A 17551-nucleotide genomic window follows, 5' to 3' on the forward strand; every position below is an offset into this window, starting at 1 on the left:
CGATTGGCTTGATATTTAGATGCGGTCAGGCTTTAACGAAGTGTAAACGAAGTACCAGGGTGATGAGTTTAAGGAGTGAGGAAACTGTAATTCCCATGGATTTGATTTACGACCCGACGGTAGAAACAATGATGTGATGAAAATGCGATTTCTACGGTCCGTTTCTTTCGCCTGTTTTTCCGTTTTCTCCAAGGTAAAAAGACCCACTTGGACGAGGAATTTGATGATCCTGTATACAGACAACTGATGGATTAAAGAAGAAGTTTTGACAACCTTATACACAGATTTTTGATGAACTTTGCCATAGATCCCCAGTTTCCCTAGAAATTTTAAAATTACGCTAGTCCAACACTTTTGTAAATCTATGGACATTGACAAAGCTTTTGCTCGCACCTTATTGGCAAAAGCACAAAGAAGACTGCATTCAACAGACACCGAACAAGACTTCAACCAACAAATGTTCATTTACCTGACATAGAATACCACTGCATTTACCGTAATTATGTATTTTCTTCATCTCTACAACCTTCAGGTAATTACACACATAGTATAGAGAATACAGGCACAAATATCAGCAATCACATATTCCCCCATTCATGTATCATCAACTAAAATGTGCTCCCCATTTTGTTACAACCACAGCCGAAAAGAGCTCGGTAAAGTTTGACAGCCCATCCACAGACCCGTACCGCGGGATAAGAAGGAATTCAAATGTATACTTCGCAATGCCTCGAAGCTTGATTTAAAACACGTACGGCACGATGATACATGACCCCCAAGCACGGATTCATACACACATGCTTCTGCTATCTCACTAGGTCATACCCTTTTCCTACCTTCTCCTCTCCTCCCCTACCCAACCATGTAAATGTATTAACCCCTGACATATATTTTTCTCGTTTTGAAATGTTTTAGGAAGTGGCAGTTATTGTTGACTGCCAAAGGGTGGACTGTCAAAGTCAGAAAAATATCACGATGCACACTGCCATATTTGCACCTCACACAGGTCTGCGCTGCGCATGCGTGCGCTCTCCCGTGCGTGCGCATACTCGCTGTTGCGGGCACCCACGGGCGCGCGGTATGTGCATTTACGGTAGAGTTCATGTGTTCGTAGCGTGCGACTCTTTCGTTACATATTTTCACTATATAATGTATTTTGTAGATCATGGTTCCTTTGATAGATTCTGAAAGTTTGGTTAATGTAGAATGTTCATGAACAGAGAAATCCCCCTTTGTTTGATACGAAGGGTCAGACAGGAGTAATACAGTGGTGTTTAGTATCCATCGGAAGAGTATCTAATTAGCAATATTCCGGTGTTGGTTTGAAGCGGATTAATCGCTCGTGCGAATAGTTATGGACATAAGAAGTTTATGAACATTTACTGTATTTGCACTTACTTATCCATGCGGCGGGAAACCCAGTTTCCCTCCCACCTGAGCTGTTGGGAATAGTTACAGCCCACCTGTATGAATCAACCTATGACCTTTTGTTATAATGCGAGGAGGAATTCCTGTGTCCAATGAACAATGAGATTGTAGGGACCATTGAATTGTATTGTGTGTGGGGCATAAATAGACAAGCCGATCACATCCAGCTCTCACTCTTCAACGGTTATCATTGCTGAAAATCGGGAGCTGGATGTCCAGAGGCGCATGCGATCGTTTCCTTTGTGCGTAAGTTTTCTCCGCAATCATATTGTCTTTCTTGTGGTTATGGGCCATATCTCTCTCTCTCTCTCTTCTCCTCTTTCTCTCGTAGTCTCTTAAACGTAATAGTATTGTATTGTATTTCCTGTGTAGTTATCTGGTTAGGTAGTCTATGTTATATTGTAGTGTATGACTTGTATTGTATTAATTCTTTTGCAAATATAACATTCATAATATATATATATTAGGCGTTGGACCCTAAGCACGGTATCTGTGTATTTCTTATAATGTTAAGTATTCTCAGAGCGTCGGTGACGCTCAAACAGCTTTCAAGTTAATAAGGTTACACTGTGTTGCATCTACACCCTATCTCTACACTAAGGTTTTACAGCATATTACATTGTTTATGGTTTAGATATAAAGGTTTAACATTGTGAGCGTCTGCGCCGCTCGTGATCTCCTCGTGGTCTCGAGCGTCCGCTACGCTGATAGCGTAGCATTACGGTAGTCGCTCACCTATAAGTGTGCCCGATACCAACAGCGTATTCTCGTGAGCGTCTGTATCGCTCAAGCAGCCCGCTCCCGATACAGCGCCCGTTACGCTATAGTGAACCATTACGTTAGTCAGCAGCCAATAGCGTGCCTGCCTGTGATCTCTTGGCCGTGAGCGAACGTAACGCTTGAGCGTCTCGACCACGGCTAAGCGATTGTTACGCAACGAGCGTACCCTTACGGTACTTCATACGTAAATAGCGTACAGTGTTCTTAGACCTCATAAAGGGTTTTATATAAGATAAATATTTAGCTTTATCAGCCGCACCACCCGTACCTGCCCCTCCCATACCCATGGCACCTGCGGACCCCTACCCCACCCCCGGCACTCCCGCCCCTTCCCATCCCACAGCACCTCCGAAACCCTTCACCCATCCACAACATCCCCACACCTGCCCCTCTCCCTCCCGTGGCACCCCTGCCCCTCCCCCACCTGCAGTGCCTCCGGACCCCTCCCCCATCTGCATCCCCCACTCCTCTGCCCCTCCCCCACCCGCAGCACCTCCCGACCCTTCCCCATCCGGGTCCCACACCCACTTCCGCTCCCCCTCCACCCGCAGCATCTACAGACACCATCCGCAGTCCCCCCCGCACCCGCTACATTCTGTACATCGTGCCCTGCAGGTGCTGTTCACGCCGTCGCAAGGGGCTGCGCCTCCTTCACCATCGCACGCCCTTTCATTGTGCAATATTTAACCACTAACAAAGAAATGCAGGTAATACTCCATATAATACAAATATTGAACCCCAGAAAGGCATGCAAGGGTTAAGGGGGCGTAGCCCCTTGCGACGGTGTGAAGAGCGCCCGTAGGGCGCGATGAAGCACCTAGTATCTATATATGAACCCATATATAAAACATCACTAGTCAATAAACATAAGAATTATTTTACACAGTAGTTTATACTAAAATTACAAGAAATTATAAATAGCACTTGCTAATTTATAATAAATTTTTCTAAAATGTCTGTGGCACTTACCAGTAATCTCATGCACTCCAGATAACTTTGGAAATTGCCCAGTGTAATATCCTGCCAGTTTCAGGTCTTTTCTGCCCCACACTGTTATATGATGTAGGGCAAATGTTTTATGCCTCTTTTCAAATATAGTTCTCATTTCTATTAGTGCTGGGAGGTTCTTCAACTGAAAGAAAAGTATAAAACTTAATACAACAAAAGTAATTTGAAACAAATAACTTTCACTCCAAAAGTTTAGATTTTTATACAATGTGTTGATAGTAGTTACTACTGTAATTCAAAAATTTCCATGCCCCTTTGAGGAGCCAGGGGCTCAGCCAAACAGTGCCGGTTGCAATACAAGCTAATGTGTTTCCCTGCTATAATAAGAGCAAGCTGGTCAGCGTGGGGCTTGTGCCTATATGGAGGTGCTGGGTGTAATTGGCAGCCTGTGCCCTCTGTGTCTACCAGAGACTACCAAATGACACTGAAAATCCCCATGGGTCAAAGACGGAAGCTCCTGATGTGGCATATCTGCAACCCTAGTGGACCAATGTGCTTAACAGTGATGTTCTCACACTCCTGATCCTTAGCCCTTATTTAAAACTATTTATTATAAAATAAAATATTTTCGTCTTTTTTGATTTATTTTATTTCAAAAGGGGAGAAAAATATGATAAAGAGTGACACAACTGCACAGTTATACTGCCCGCAGCTAAATGATCAAAGCAGGGAATTCCCCATACTAACCACAAACCAATCACAAGGGGTTAAGGGCCTAATTCAGACCTGATCGCAACAGCAAACTTTTTCTCTAATGGTCAAAACCATATGCTGTGCAGGTGGGGCAGATATAACATATGCGGATGCTGGGCAACAATGTATCGCACACTACTGCAGCTGCTTTTACCTACGCCCGCAGCATTGTATTCGCTTTCATATGCTAATGAGACAATCAGCTAAACTAAATCACCAATCTGTATCTATAAGTGCAGGTCTAATCCACACACTGTGTAGCATTCACAGATCATTAGTATCATCACCTTCATTAAAACCATAATAGGTGCAAAAGATCAGTCAGAAACAGGTGTCCCGACCATGTACGCATGACAAGCGCACAGAGCTTTACATACACTCTCACAGCTCCCATCAGAAGCTGCTCTGTCCAGCATGACACTAACCGCCCAGTTGGCACCCAAAAATACCTACTTCCCGGTGCACAAGACATGGCATGCACACACCTATGGTACTTGAGATTTTGGATATACAGGTTCTGATTCATGTTTGTAAGCAAAGCAAAAAAGCAAGTGACTTTGTGTCTGGAACAAACATATTGCCATGCAAGTGGAGCAAGTACATTTATATTGTTACTGTGCAGCAGGGCGCCATTCCTGAAGATCTTGTTTTCCCTTGGCAATGAGCAGGAAACGCCTTGGCAACAAGCAGAAAGACCCTTGGCAACAAGCAGGGAAACCCCTTGGCAATGCGCATGAGACCCCTGGCAGCGAGCAGTGAAACCCCTGACAATGAGCATGGAACCCAGAGCATGAAAACCCTGGCAACGAGCATGGAACCCTTGGCAACAAGCATGAGATCCCTAACATCGAGCAGGTAATTTAAAAGTAATTAGAAGCCTTACTGTGGGGTACACTTTGTAAGGGGCATTATTGTGTGTGGGGCATAACTGTGTGTGGCATATTGTGTCATGGGCATTACAGAGTGTGGCATAACTTGTAATGGGCATTATGGTGTGTGGCATATTGTATAATGGGTGATACAGTGCATGGCATATTGTGTAATGAGCATTATGGTGTGTCATTGTGTAATAGGCATTATGGTGTGTGGCGTAATGTGTAATGGGCATTACAGTGTGTGGCATAATGTGCAACGGTCATTACGGTGTGTGGCATAATGTGTAATGGGCATTACGGTGTGTGGCATATTGTGTAACGTGCATTACTATAAGGCAAAAAAAAAATCAAATTGTGTAAGGGGCATGAATCAGGATTTTTATTTTCTTGTGGTGGCCAATGTCTGTGCATGCAGCTTGCAAAACTGGGGTATAAGGTAGTCTTTACCTGCAAGGCCATGCCTGTTGCAGCTAGGTCACCCCCTTTACAGTGAGCCCACAACCCTTTTTGGGGTGCATGCCTACGGTGCGCGGAAATTTTTTATTCTTACATAGGAAAACTGTTTACTATTACAAAGGTGCCCCGAACCACTGTAGCTCCTCCCACATTATCCACAGCTCTGCCCACTGTTGCCTACCCCCGGGAGTTCCTAAACCTATTTTTCTGCAAAAATAGCACTTCTGTGCAGAGCAAATGCTGGCTGCTTTTGCATGCAGTCCACAAATGTTAGACAGCTTTATTTTTACACTGCAATTTAGATTCCAGTTTGAACACTCCCCACCCAAATCTAACTCTCTCTTCACATGTTCCATCTGACCCTCCTGCATTGCAACATGGTTTTGTCCAGTTGAGTGCTTGTTTGCTTTACTAACAAACATAAATCAGGCCCAGAGTGCGGCACATGCGCACTCAATGTTTTGCAATTTAAATGCAAATGCAGTCAGCTTTAAAGCGGGAGATGTGGCAGCTTTCACAGATGTATAATGAAATGAATAGGGAAAACGAGATTTATGGTAAAAACTTACCGTTGTTAAATCTCTTTCTGCAAGGTACACTGGGCTCCACAAGGATTAACATTGGGGTGTAGAGTAGGATCTTGATCCGAAGCACCAACAGGCTCAAAGCTTTGACCTTCTTCCCAAGATGCATAGCGCCACTTCCTATATCACCTCCGTGCACAGGAGCTCAGTTTCGTTAGCCAGCTCAATGCAGTAGCAGGTGCTAGAGACGAAAATCTCTCGTAGCCAATTACACCACAACTCACCACAGGAGAAGGTGTCAGCGGCTATGCCATACCAACCCCTGCGGGTTACACTGGGTTCCACAAGGATTAACATCGGGGATGTCCTAAAGCAGTTCCTTATGGGAGGGGACGCACTGTAGCGGGCACAAGAACCCGGCGTCCAAAGGAAGCATCCTGGGAGGCGGAAGTATCGAAGGCATAGAACCTAATGAACGTGTTCCCTGAGGACCATGTAGCCGCCTTGCACAATTGTTCAAGGGTCGCACCACGGTGGGCCGCTAAAGAAGGTCCAACCGACCGAGTAGAATGGGCTTTCATGGTAGCAGGAACCGGACGACCAGCCTGTGCATAAGCATGTGCAATCACCATTCTAATCCATCTGGCGCAGTGTCTGCTTGGAAGCAGGCCAGCCACGTTTGTGAAAACCAAACAACACGGAAAGAGAATCAGATTTCCTAATGGAGGATGTTCTCTTCACATAGATGCGGAGAGCCCGTACCGCATCCAAAGACCGCTCTTTGGTAGACAACTCAGGAGAATTAAAGGCTGGAACCACAATCTCCTGGTTAAGGTTGGGTAAATAACCTGGGCGCGTTCCAAGAACCGCCCGGTTACGGTGAAAAATCAAATGGGGAGACTTACAGGATAAGGCACCCGAGACCCTTCTAGCTGAAGCAATAGCCAGCAAAAATAGCACCTTAAGGGAAAGCCACTTAAGGTCAGCAGATTCAAGAGGTTCAAATGGAGACTCTTGCAAGGCCTCCAAAACCACCGACAAATCCCAAGGGGCCACAGGTGGCACATAGGGAGGCTGAATCCGCAACATGCCCTGAGTGAATGTATGGACATCAGGCAGGGCAGCAATCTTTCTCTGAAACCAAACTAACAAGGCAGAGATGTGAACCTTGAGGGAGGCCAGACGCAGTCCTAAGTCTAGGCCCTTTTGTAGAAAGGCCAATAGGTTAGCCGTACTAAACTTGAAAATGTCATGATTGTGAGACGCACACCAAGTAAAGTAAGCATTCCAGACCTTATGGTAGATCCGAGCAGAAGCTGGCTTATGGGCCTTCAACATAGTTTGAAAGACCGTCTCAGAAAAACCCTTGGCCCTCAGGACGGAATCTTCAAGAGCCACACCATCAAAGCCAGACGGGCCAAGTCCTGGTAAACACAAGGGCCCTGAACAAGGAGGTCTAATCGTTGAGGAAGTAGAAGGGTATGATCCAACGAGAGGCCTGTAGATCGGAGAACCAGTGCCGCCTGGGCCACGCTGGAGCGACCAGAAGTAGGTTTCCTCCTTCTTGTTTGAACTTCCTTATTACTCTGGGCAGGAGTGACACCGGAGGGAACACAGACAGCAGCCGAAAGTTCCATGGGATTGACAGAGCATCCACGAAGGCTGCTTGAGGATCCCTTGTCCTTGCTCCGAAGACCAGAACCTTGTGATTGTGTCGAGATGCCATCAGGTCCACATCTGGAAGGCCCCACTTGTCCACGAGAAGTTGAAACACTTCTAGATGTATGCTCCATTCTCTGGTGTGTATGTCCTGACAACTGAGATAGTCCGCTTCCCAGTTCAGAACGCCTGGAAGGAACACTGCTGATATGGGGCAGTGGGAAGATGGCGTTCTGCCCACTGATGAATCCTTCATACTTCCCTCATTGCCATGCGGCTTTGAGTGCTGCCTTTATGATTGATGTACGCCACCGTGATGGCGTTGTCCGATTGTACTTGAACAGGTCTGTTCTGTATTAGATGCTCGGTCATTGTCAATGCATTGAACACTGCCCGCAGTTCCAGAATATTTATCGGGGGTAGAGACTCCTCCTTGGTCCACCAACCCTGAAGAGAGTGTTGTTCCAAGTTACACCGTGCCCCAACCTCTCAGACTGGCATCTGTCATCAGCAGGACCCAGTTGGCTGTCCCTTCTGGATATCCCCTGCTCAATCTTTGGTTCTGAAGCCACAAGCTCAGTAACAGGCGGACCTTCAGAGACAAGGAGATCATGTGAGACCTGATCCGGTGAGGTAGGCCATCCCACTTGGTCAGAATTAACTTCTGCAGAGGGCAAGAATGGAATTGAGCATACTTCACCATGTCGAAAGCCGACACCATAAGACCTAGCACTTGCATTGCCGAATGTATCGACACTTGCGGACGAGATAAGAAGCATCGAATCCTGTCCAGAAGCTTCAGGACTTCCTCCCGAGACAAGAACAACCGTTGGTTGTGATTGTCCAATAACGCTCCCAGGTGTACCATGGTCCGAGCAGGAACCAGGGAGGATTTCTTCCAGTTGATTAGCCACCCGTGGGCTTTCATGAACTGGACTGTCAGATCTAGATGACACAGGAGAAGTTCTGGGGAATTTGCCAGGATTAACAAATCGTCCAAGTACAGTAGGATCCTGACCCCTTGACGGCGCTTCATATTTCTTTTTTTCTTCAGAAATGTTGATTGCCTGCATACTGCATGGCACCAACTTACAAACTGAGCTCCAGTGCACAGAGGCGGGGTGATATAGGAGGTGGCGCTATGCATCTTGGGAAGAAGGTCAAAGCTTTGAGCCTGTTGGTGCCTCGGATCAAGATCCTACTCTACACCCCAATGTTAATCCTTGTGGAGCCCAGTGTACCCCGCAGCAGAAATACATATACAAAAAATGCATTTTATTTGCTTAATGGAGCATGAAAATAGGCTAAAACAAGTGAATGCAAAATTCCTTTCTTTCATTTACTGTATGTGATGCATTATCATATTGGAACTAAAACTGAATGAAATTTAATTCAATTTTAAAAAGGAAGTAACTTATTCAAACCACTGTCAAAAACGGTGGTTTGAATATATGTTATAATTGTAAATTTCATGGATAAAGGTCTTAGCCAGCAATTCCCTGTCTCACTTGTGTATTATACTAACATATTTTACAATATGGCGTCGCAGAAGGCTGCCACGGAGCAGTGCAGGTCCACCAAACAACCCGCTTTCAGAACCTCTTGTCTTCCCCTGCCCTTGTCTACCCTCCCTGCGACAGCAATATCTAAGCACGGCAGAGATGTTCTCCTGAGCTGGAGCTCAGCCCCGTTGCTTACCTCCTGGCTGTCCCCATTAGAGAGGCTGACGGGCGAATCGGCGGCCCTCGCAGCCCGTGCTGCCATTGCTGCCCTGTACGCTGACAAGCCAGGAGATGTAGCCGGCCGAGCGGCGGCCACGGCCCCGGTCCCCGGGGATTCGAGCTGCGGCAGGCAGGCAGATCGGCTCCTCCGGTTAGGTGTACGAAGAGTCGGCGGTGATGGGATGATCACCCCAGGTGGCGTGGCAGGCTCTGGCCGAGACATGGCCCAGCTGCGGCCCCTGCAGGACACGACATCCTCGGGTGGCGGCCCCCACTGGCTGCTCCATCTGGACCATCCTTGCCCCTAGCCGACCCTGCTCCCAGAGATCCCCCACATGGCCCCCAGTGCCCAGTCCTGCTACCCACCTCCCAGCTAAGCTCGGCGGCTCCTGCTGCAGAGGATGCGGGCAACCACGCAGCACAGAACACTCCAGTGGAAGGACGGAACATCACCCCCGACGACCCGTCCGGAGATGCGGCGGAGCTGTGATCCCCCTGCAAGCCACGACTCCTTGGCTATCCTGGCCCCCAGGTGACCCAGCACTCGGCGACCCCTCATGCGGCCTCTGGTGGACGAACAGCAGGCATGGCAGTGAGAGCCCTAGCAACTGCGCTTCCGCTGGCCAATGCGGAGAGCATGAATTCCCCGGTGAGTCCCGGCCTAGTGCCAACCCGGTTGCGTCCCCCTGCTGTAGCAGCCAAAACAGGCTCCGGCCTACTGCCGACCTGGCAACAGCCCCCCCTCACCATTGCGCTTCACCCGGCCAGCATGACCAGCACGGACAATGCCCCAGTAAGTCCTGGCCTATGCCTATCAGCAGACTCCCTCTGCTCCCCACAGACCTGATGTCCCTACCTCCCGCTGCCCATGCAGAAAACCCTGCAGAGGTGCACTCCGCAGCTGCGCAGACAAAGGCGACACCCAGGAAAGCAGAGGAGGGCCCAAATGCTGCAGCGACCGCAGTCCCCAAGGAGACCATCCCTGCACGAACATCCTGGCGAGTGCCCCCATGGCACGTGACCCCCGTCACCATCACGGCAGTCCCAATGTCGGCCCTCGCAGGAGACCATGGGCTAGAATGAGAATGAAAGGCCATCGCACGGGCGCCCTTGTGAAGTGGAGGCGGAAGGGGCACCGGTGAGCACTCCCCGCGATCCTGCTCTCAAATGCGCGCTCAATAGTGAACAAGCTCGACGAACTGTCCCTCCTCCTGGGCAGTGCGAAGTCAGGCATTGCCGGGTCGTCGGTCCTTTGCTTCACGGAGACATGGCTGGATGACCTCATTGCCGACCCCCCCGGTGTCCCTGCCGGGCTTTGGTCTCTACACAGTCGACAGCTCCAAGGAACTCTCGGGGAAATCGAAGGGTGGCGGCATCTGTTTCTACATTGACGAAAGGTAGTGCACCAATGTCACGATCCTAGGCAAACAAGGCAACCCCCACCTGGAGACGCTATGCATTAACTGCAACCCCTTCTACTCCCACCGGGAATTTACCTCAATTGTCCTTGTGGGAGTGTACATCCCTCCCAAAGCCTGTCCAAATGAAGCCCTGCATCACCTGGCCGCCTGTATATCAGACATAGAGCAAAAACACCTGGACTCGCTGCTTCTTGTGCTGGGCGACTTCAACAGGACCAACCTAAGTCAGGAACTACCAAAGTTCAAACAACAAGTGAAGTGCCACACCAGGGAAGGGCACATCCTGGACCACTGCTACACCACCCTCAAGTCTGCCTTCCAGTCAATCCCTCGTGCTGCTCTTGATCTATCTGACAACTACCTTGTCCACCTTCTCCCCATATATACACAGAAGCTGAAAGTGGCTAAGCCTGTTGTCAGAACGGTCAAGAAATGGACCAACGAGGCTAAGCTGAAGCTCCAGGCCTGCTTCGACAGCACGGACTGGGGGGTCTTCAAAGCCTCAGCAACCGATCTGAATGACCTGACTGACACCATAACATCCTACATCAGATTCTGCGAGGACACGTGTGTACCGAGAGCTATCGCATCTACAACAACAACAACAAGTCATGGTTCATCGCCTAGCTCAGGCATTTTCATCGGGCCAAAGAGAAGGCATACAGCAGCGGCAACAGAGCACTATTTAACCGCACTAAGAACTCTCTAATGAAAGGAATCAGGCTGGCTAAAAAGCAAACGATCTCTCAACCAATGACCCCGTATCCATATGGAAAGTAATGCAGGCCATCACCAACTACAAGAAAACACCTAAGCACTCTGCCCTGCACCAGAAGCTAACAGATGAGCTGAACCTCTTCTATTGCAGGTTCGATAAAGATGACCTCCGCGAACCAAACCACTCACCTCTCCTCCGGTTGCCAACCCCAGGTATTGCAGATTGCCCACGAAGAGGTGGAGGAGATGTTCAAGAGGGTCAAACCCAGGAAGGCACCGGGTCCTGACGGGGTGTCACCATCTGCCCTGAGATAATGCGCTGGTCAGCTTGCCCCCATATTCTCCGGAATATTCAACAAATCGCTAGAGCTGTGCAGAGTTCCCTCCTGCCTCAAAATCTCCACAATTGTTCTGGTCCCCAAGAAACCTACCATCACAAGCCTAAATGACTACAGACCGATAGCACTGATGTCTGTCATCATGAAAGTGTTTGAACGCCTGGTACTGAACCACCTAAAAGTTGTGACCAGCCCCCAACTAGACCCCCTTCAGTTCATCTATCGAGCGAATCGGTGCATTGAGGATGCTGTCAACCTGGGCCTGCACTACATTCTGCAGCATCTGGACACACCCAGTATCTATGCAAGGATCCTATTTTTCTACTTCAGCTCGGCCTTCAATACAATCGTCCCCAGCATCCTCTATCCCAAACTTCTCCGCCAAGGGGTCTCGGAAGCTACCTGTTCCTGGATTGTAGACTTCCTGACAGATAGAAAACAGGTGGTCAAAGCGGGAGAATTCTCCTCCCAAGCACTGTCCATTACTACTGGGGCCCCTCAGGGCTGTGTCCTCTCACCCCTGCTCTTCTTTCTTTATACCAATGACTGCTCCTCCGAGTCTTAGTCCGTTAAGATCATAAACTTTGCCGATGACACCACCATCATCTGCTTCATAAAGGTTCTGAAGAATTGGTGTATAGATGGGAAGTGGACCAGCTGGCACGGCGGTGTAGCTGCAACAACCTCGAGCTCAACCCACTTAATACTGTCGAGATGGTAGTGGACTTTAGGAAAAAGCCAGTTGGAGTTCACCCACTAATCATAGCTGACAGCGTGGTGTCGCTTAGTGGACTCCTTCAAGTTCCTGGGGACCATAATCTTCCGAGACCTCAAATGTGGGCTCAGTGCTGAGGCCATCATCAGAAAGGCGCAGCAGAGGCTGTTCTTCCTAAGGCAACTTAAGAAGTTCAACATCCCACAGAAATTCCTGCTCCTCTTCTACTCCGCAACTGTAGAATCTGAACTGTGCTCCTCTGGTGTAGTTCCACCAGCAAGAGAGATAAACGCAGGCTCCAAAAAGTGGTCATCGGAGCGGACCTTCCCCCTGTCCATGATCTGTATCTGTTTAAAAAATGGGCGACTATGGTAGTTAAGGACCCGCTTCACCCTAGCCACGGCACGCTCATCCTGCTGTCATCTGGCAGACGATACAGGGCCATTCCCACCAGATCCAACAGAAGCCTCAAAAGCCTCCTTCCTCAAGCAGTCCACCTGCTGAACTCCTGACCAACAGATCCCCAGGTAGACCGCCCAGTCGCTCTATTCTATTCTTCTGCACGTAATGAACACTTTGTTCACTACGGTTCTTTTATCTAAAGACTGCACCCCCCACTGGTTTACTTGTTCCCTTCGTGTCTGCTGCACTGTAAAAAACAAATTCCTAGCGCTAGTATACCCGGACAATAAAGCTGATTCTGATATGGGTATAGGGCGGCCTGAGTGCTAGGTGACTGACTGCTGGGAGTCACTACACCTTTCGCAGTAATGAATGTTCTGAAAATCACTCTTTTACTGTGACAGTCTAAAGCATCAGTACTATGTATTTTATTTTTCAACACAGTAATTAGCTAAAACAATAATATAATGGACATTGGGCAATCAATACAACAATATAAATCCTTCAACGGCTTCTAAAGAGTTGGACTAAGCATTTTTATACTAACCTTAACTTCCCCTGTCATAATTAGCGGGTGTTAACAACTGTGGGGTAAATTTACTAAGATTCGTGTTTTCCCGTTTGAGGTCAAAGTTCAATCACGAATGACATCGAAAGTGTAAATATGCAACTTTTTGAATTGATTACGACTAATTTACTAAGCTGCCGTATTCTGCATTTTCGGGTTTTCCGATGTCGATGTCATTCGTTTTTTTAGGCAGTGTTTTACGTGAGTGCCTTGTAAAACACTGCCGACTTTAATACAATGAATCTCGGCCGGATCTGAGAGAACCGTGCTGGGCTTTATTGTGCACTTTGTTTAAAAAATAAATAAAGTTTAAATGTAAAAAAAAAATTGCGTGGGGTCCCCCCTCCTAAGGCAAACCAGCCTCGGGCTCTTTGAGCCGATCCTGGTTGCAGAAATATGGGGAAAAAATGGACAGGGGTTCCCCCATATTTAAGCAACCAGCATCGGGCTCTGCGCCTGGTCCTGGTTCCAAAAATACGGGGGACAAAAAGAGTAGGGGTCCCCCGTATTTTTGAAACCAGCACCGGGCTCCACTAGCTGGACAGATAATGCCACAGCCGGGGGTCACTTTTATACTTTTAATTATCTGCGCCCAGGTGTTTTTCTTGTTTCTTTGTATTGACTTTTATACAGTGCCTTGCGGCCGTGGCATCAAATATCCAACTAGTCACCCCTGGCCGGGGTACCCTGGGGGAGTGGGCACCCCTTCAATCAAGGGGTCCCCCCCCCAGCCACCCAAGGGCCAGGGGTGAAGCCCGAGGCTGTCCCCCCCATCCAATGGGCTGCGGATGGGGGGCTGATAGCCTTTGTGAAAAGTGTTTGATATTGTTTTTAGTAGCAGTACTACAAGTCCCAGCAAGCCTCCCCCGCAAGCTGGTACTTGGAGAACCACAAGTACCAGCATGCGGCGGAAAAACGGGCCCGCTGGTACCTGTAGTGCTACTACTAAAAAAATACCCCAATAAAGACATCACACACAGCGGTGAGGTCACTTTCGGTCATCCGCTGACCTGAAAGTTCCCACCATTGGTTACAATGGAGCGCATAGGCGCTACATTGTAACACTGCCGTGTGCCGCCTGTCAGACAGTACAGGAGCACACAGCCGATCAGGAGGGTGCCACAACGTGGCACTCCCTGATTGGCTGAGGAAACCCACTTAGACATCAGTCAGAGTGGGTTTCTGGCATTCGGGGAAAGGGGGCCCATGTGAAAACATGGGGCCCCTTTCAGTTCGTGGTCGGGTATTCGTTTTTTTATTTTTTCAAGTACGTGGATTACAAAAGGATTTACCGAGGAGCCGAAAACACTGGATTATGTGAGTATCATTTTTTCTACAGGTACACCATGGATTCTACTGGAGAAGAGGACCGACCTGCGTGGGAACATAAGGTAAGTATGTGTATATGGAGGTGTGGATGGATGTATTAAAGTTATACTGTCAAGGTGTGTGTGTGATGTCTTTATTGTGGTATTTTTTTAGTAGTAGAATTACAGGTACCAGCGGGCCCATTTTTCCGCCGCATGCTGGTACTTGTGGTTCTCCAAGTACCAGCTTGCGGGGGAGGCTTGCTGGGACTTGTAGTACTGCTACTAAAAACAATATCAAACACTTTTCACAAAGGCTATCAGCCCCCCATCCGCCGCCCATTGGATGGGGGGTGGGGGGGACAGCCTCGGGCTTCACCCCTGGCCCTTGGGTGGCTGGGGGGGGGGGACCCCTTGATTGAAGGGGTCCCCACTCCCCCAGGGTACCCCGGCCAGGGGTGACTAGTTGGATATTTGATGCCACGGCCGCAAGGCACTGTATAAAAGTGACCCCCGGCTGTGGCATTATCTGTCCAGCTAGTGGAGCCCGGTGCTGGTTTCAAAAATACGGGGGACCCCTACTCTTTTTGTCCCCCGTATTTTTGGAACCAGGACCAGGCGCAGAGCCCGATGCTGGTTGCTTAAATATGGGGGAACCCCTGTCCATTTTTTCCCCATATTTCTGCAACCAGGATCGGCTCAAAGAGCCCGAGGCTGGTTTGCCTTAGGAGGGGGGACCCCACGCAATTTGTTTTCTGTAAATTTAGAACATTTCACCCCCCTTCCCACTGAAAAACATGCACGGATCTCATGGATCCGTGCATGCCTATACAAACACGGGATAAAAAAGCAGGTCTGTTTTTTTTTAGCACTTTTTCACGATTTGTATTTTATCACGGCAGTGTTTGGCTATTGTCGGCAGTGTTTGTGTTTTGCACTTTTTAGTAAATTCCCGATTTCTAGCAAATTGCAGGCGTATTTGACCGATGGTGTATTGATTCGTGATTTTTTCCTAGGACTTCCAAAATATTACGAATGCCCTCATCACTGCTGTGATTTTTGCTTAGTAAATTACCGAGATGACACTTTGATGAAAAAACGGCATCTTGGTCAAAATCGGGACCTTGTCTCCTCCCACTAAAGAATGCATTCTTGACGCCTTTGGTAAATTTATTTATTTATTAACAGTTTCTTATATAGCGCAGCATATTCAGGTTATATCATAGCCTGGTTCAAATTTTGACTGACTGAAAAATGTGGTGCACCCTTGCAGATTTTACTAATCCTCTCTCTAAAAACTATATCAAGGTTTTCCAGTTTTGGATAGCACAAATACTTTAAATAGCCCCCAGTTAGTAACTCAGTAGTGGTCCCTCTCTCTCATTTACAGATATGCTCTCCCCGCAGCAGCCAAGGCTGAGTGGGTACTATAGGGCATGATAGCAGTCGGTGTTCATTGGAAATATGCTTTGCAAACATTCTGTCTTCATTGGAAATGTGTAATGCTTACTTTGCAGATCCAAATCAATACAAACCTGTGGAAAAGAATGTTTGAGTCGTAAAACTTTTGCGTATGTGGGTTCAGTAAAGTTTATTCTAGTTGACAGATTTAATTCTTTTTCTTCCATCATTAGATAAAGTTTGGCTTCTGCTTCACTTGTAGAATAGGTGACCTACAAAACATTTAATAGACTTTCACTTATTTATACATGAAAAATACAATATACTTGCTTGCTTGATTTAAAAAGAACAGTGTAAGGCTTAAGCAGGGTACATACTGTAGACATGTTGGGCCGATTTGCCATTTCGCAATGACAAATCACCTACATCGCTCAGTGTGTACGCTCAATATGCGCGCTCCAGCGGTTGCCTGCGACGTGTGCTGCACATCAACCCTGGGAATATCGCTAGTGATTTGATGTATATCGTTCAGTGTGTATGGCAAACTCAACAACAAACATGTCTGATTTGACGTCACCTTTATGACACTCCCTGGGACGGAGTGGCATGAAGGTTGTCCTAGTGTATACAGGAGCAATGAGAAATCGAATGCGAGCAAACGATGCAATATATATTTTGGTAGTTAGCAAGATTGCAGTGTGTGTACGCTCAATCTCACTTGTTCCAGGATCAAGGAAAATCGTCAGTAAAGTCTTAATGATTGCTGGTCATTGCAGTGTGTACCCAGCTTGAGGGGGAGATTTATCTAAAGAGAATAAGTGGACATATTGCCTATAGCAACTAATTAGAGTGCTATGGGCAACACTTCCAACTTGTTACACTATGCTTAAAGTATACTAAAACACATTGAAAGGACCCCTGCCTTTGTTTTCACATGCTGTGCTCAAGGCATTCCTAGTTATATTCAGCTGTCAAGCAGTGCTTCTCATAGTAATTGTATGCCTGAGTGCAGCCTCCTCCATCCAGACCCCTCCTCTCTAGCCGGAAGCGCATTCATTGGCGTTTCTATAATGGGTGCAGTGTGTGCGAGGCACACAGGCTCCCAGGTCCAGGGGGGCCCACCCCGCACACACTGCACCCATTTGCTTAATACTTACCTCTCTGAAGTCCCCCGCCGAAGCCATCCCTTTTTCGGCAGCGCAATAGAGTTTGAACACTAGGGGGAACAAACTCTATTGCGCCTGCTGAAAACCCCAGAAAGATGGCATGGCGGCCATTTTTCCGGAGTTTTGCGCATGCGCAGTAGCAAAATCTTTGGGAAAATGGCCGCCGTGCCGTGTTCCCGGAGGTTTGCGCATGCGCAATAGAGTCTGGTCTCAGACTCTATTGCCGCTGCGGAGAAGGATGGCACCGCCGGGGGACCCAGGAGAGGTAAGTATTAAATGCTGTGCCTCGGTCAGAGAGGAGGGGGCCCCTGAAGCAGAAGGCTGCACACGGGCCTGCTCCTCTCTTAAAACGCCCCTGAGTGCATTAGAGTC

The 17551-nt window shown here is 48.1% G+C and overlaps 1 protein-coding gene across 1 annotated transcript in view; it reads right to left on the reverse strand.

Moving 5' to 3' along the window:
- Positions 1-17551, reverse strand: part of LOC134945174 (uncharacterized) — a 532944-nt gene that overhangs the window by 253409 nt on the left and 261984 nt on the right. Inside the window, exons 40-41 of the mRNA XM_063934300.1 lie at positions 16148-16285; positions 3178-3340 (exon numbers count right to left, since the gene is read on the reverse strand). Coding sequence (XP_063790370.1) covers positions 3178-3340; positions 16148-16285 — 301 coding nt within the window. The remainder of the gene's footprint in view (positions 1-3177; positions 3341-16147; positions 16286-17551) is intronic.

This window comes from Pseudophryne corroboree, chromosome 7, assembly GCF_028390025.1.
Source record: "Pseudophryne corroboree isolate aPseCor3 chromosome 7, aPseCor3.hap2, whole genome shotgun sequence".
Taxonomy (NCBI): Eukaryota; Metazoa; Chordata; class Amphibia; order Anura; family Myobatrachidae; genus Pseudophryne; species Pseudophryne corroboree.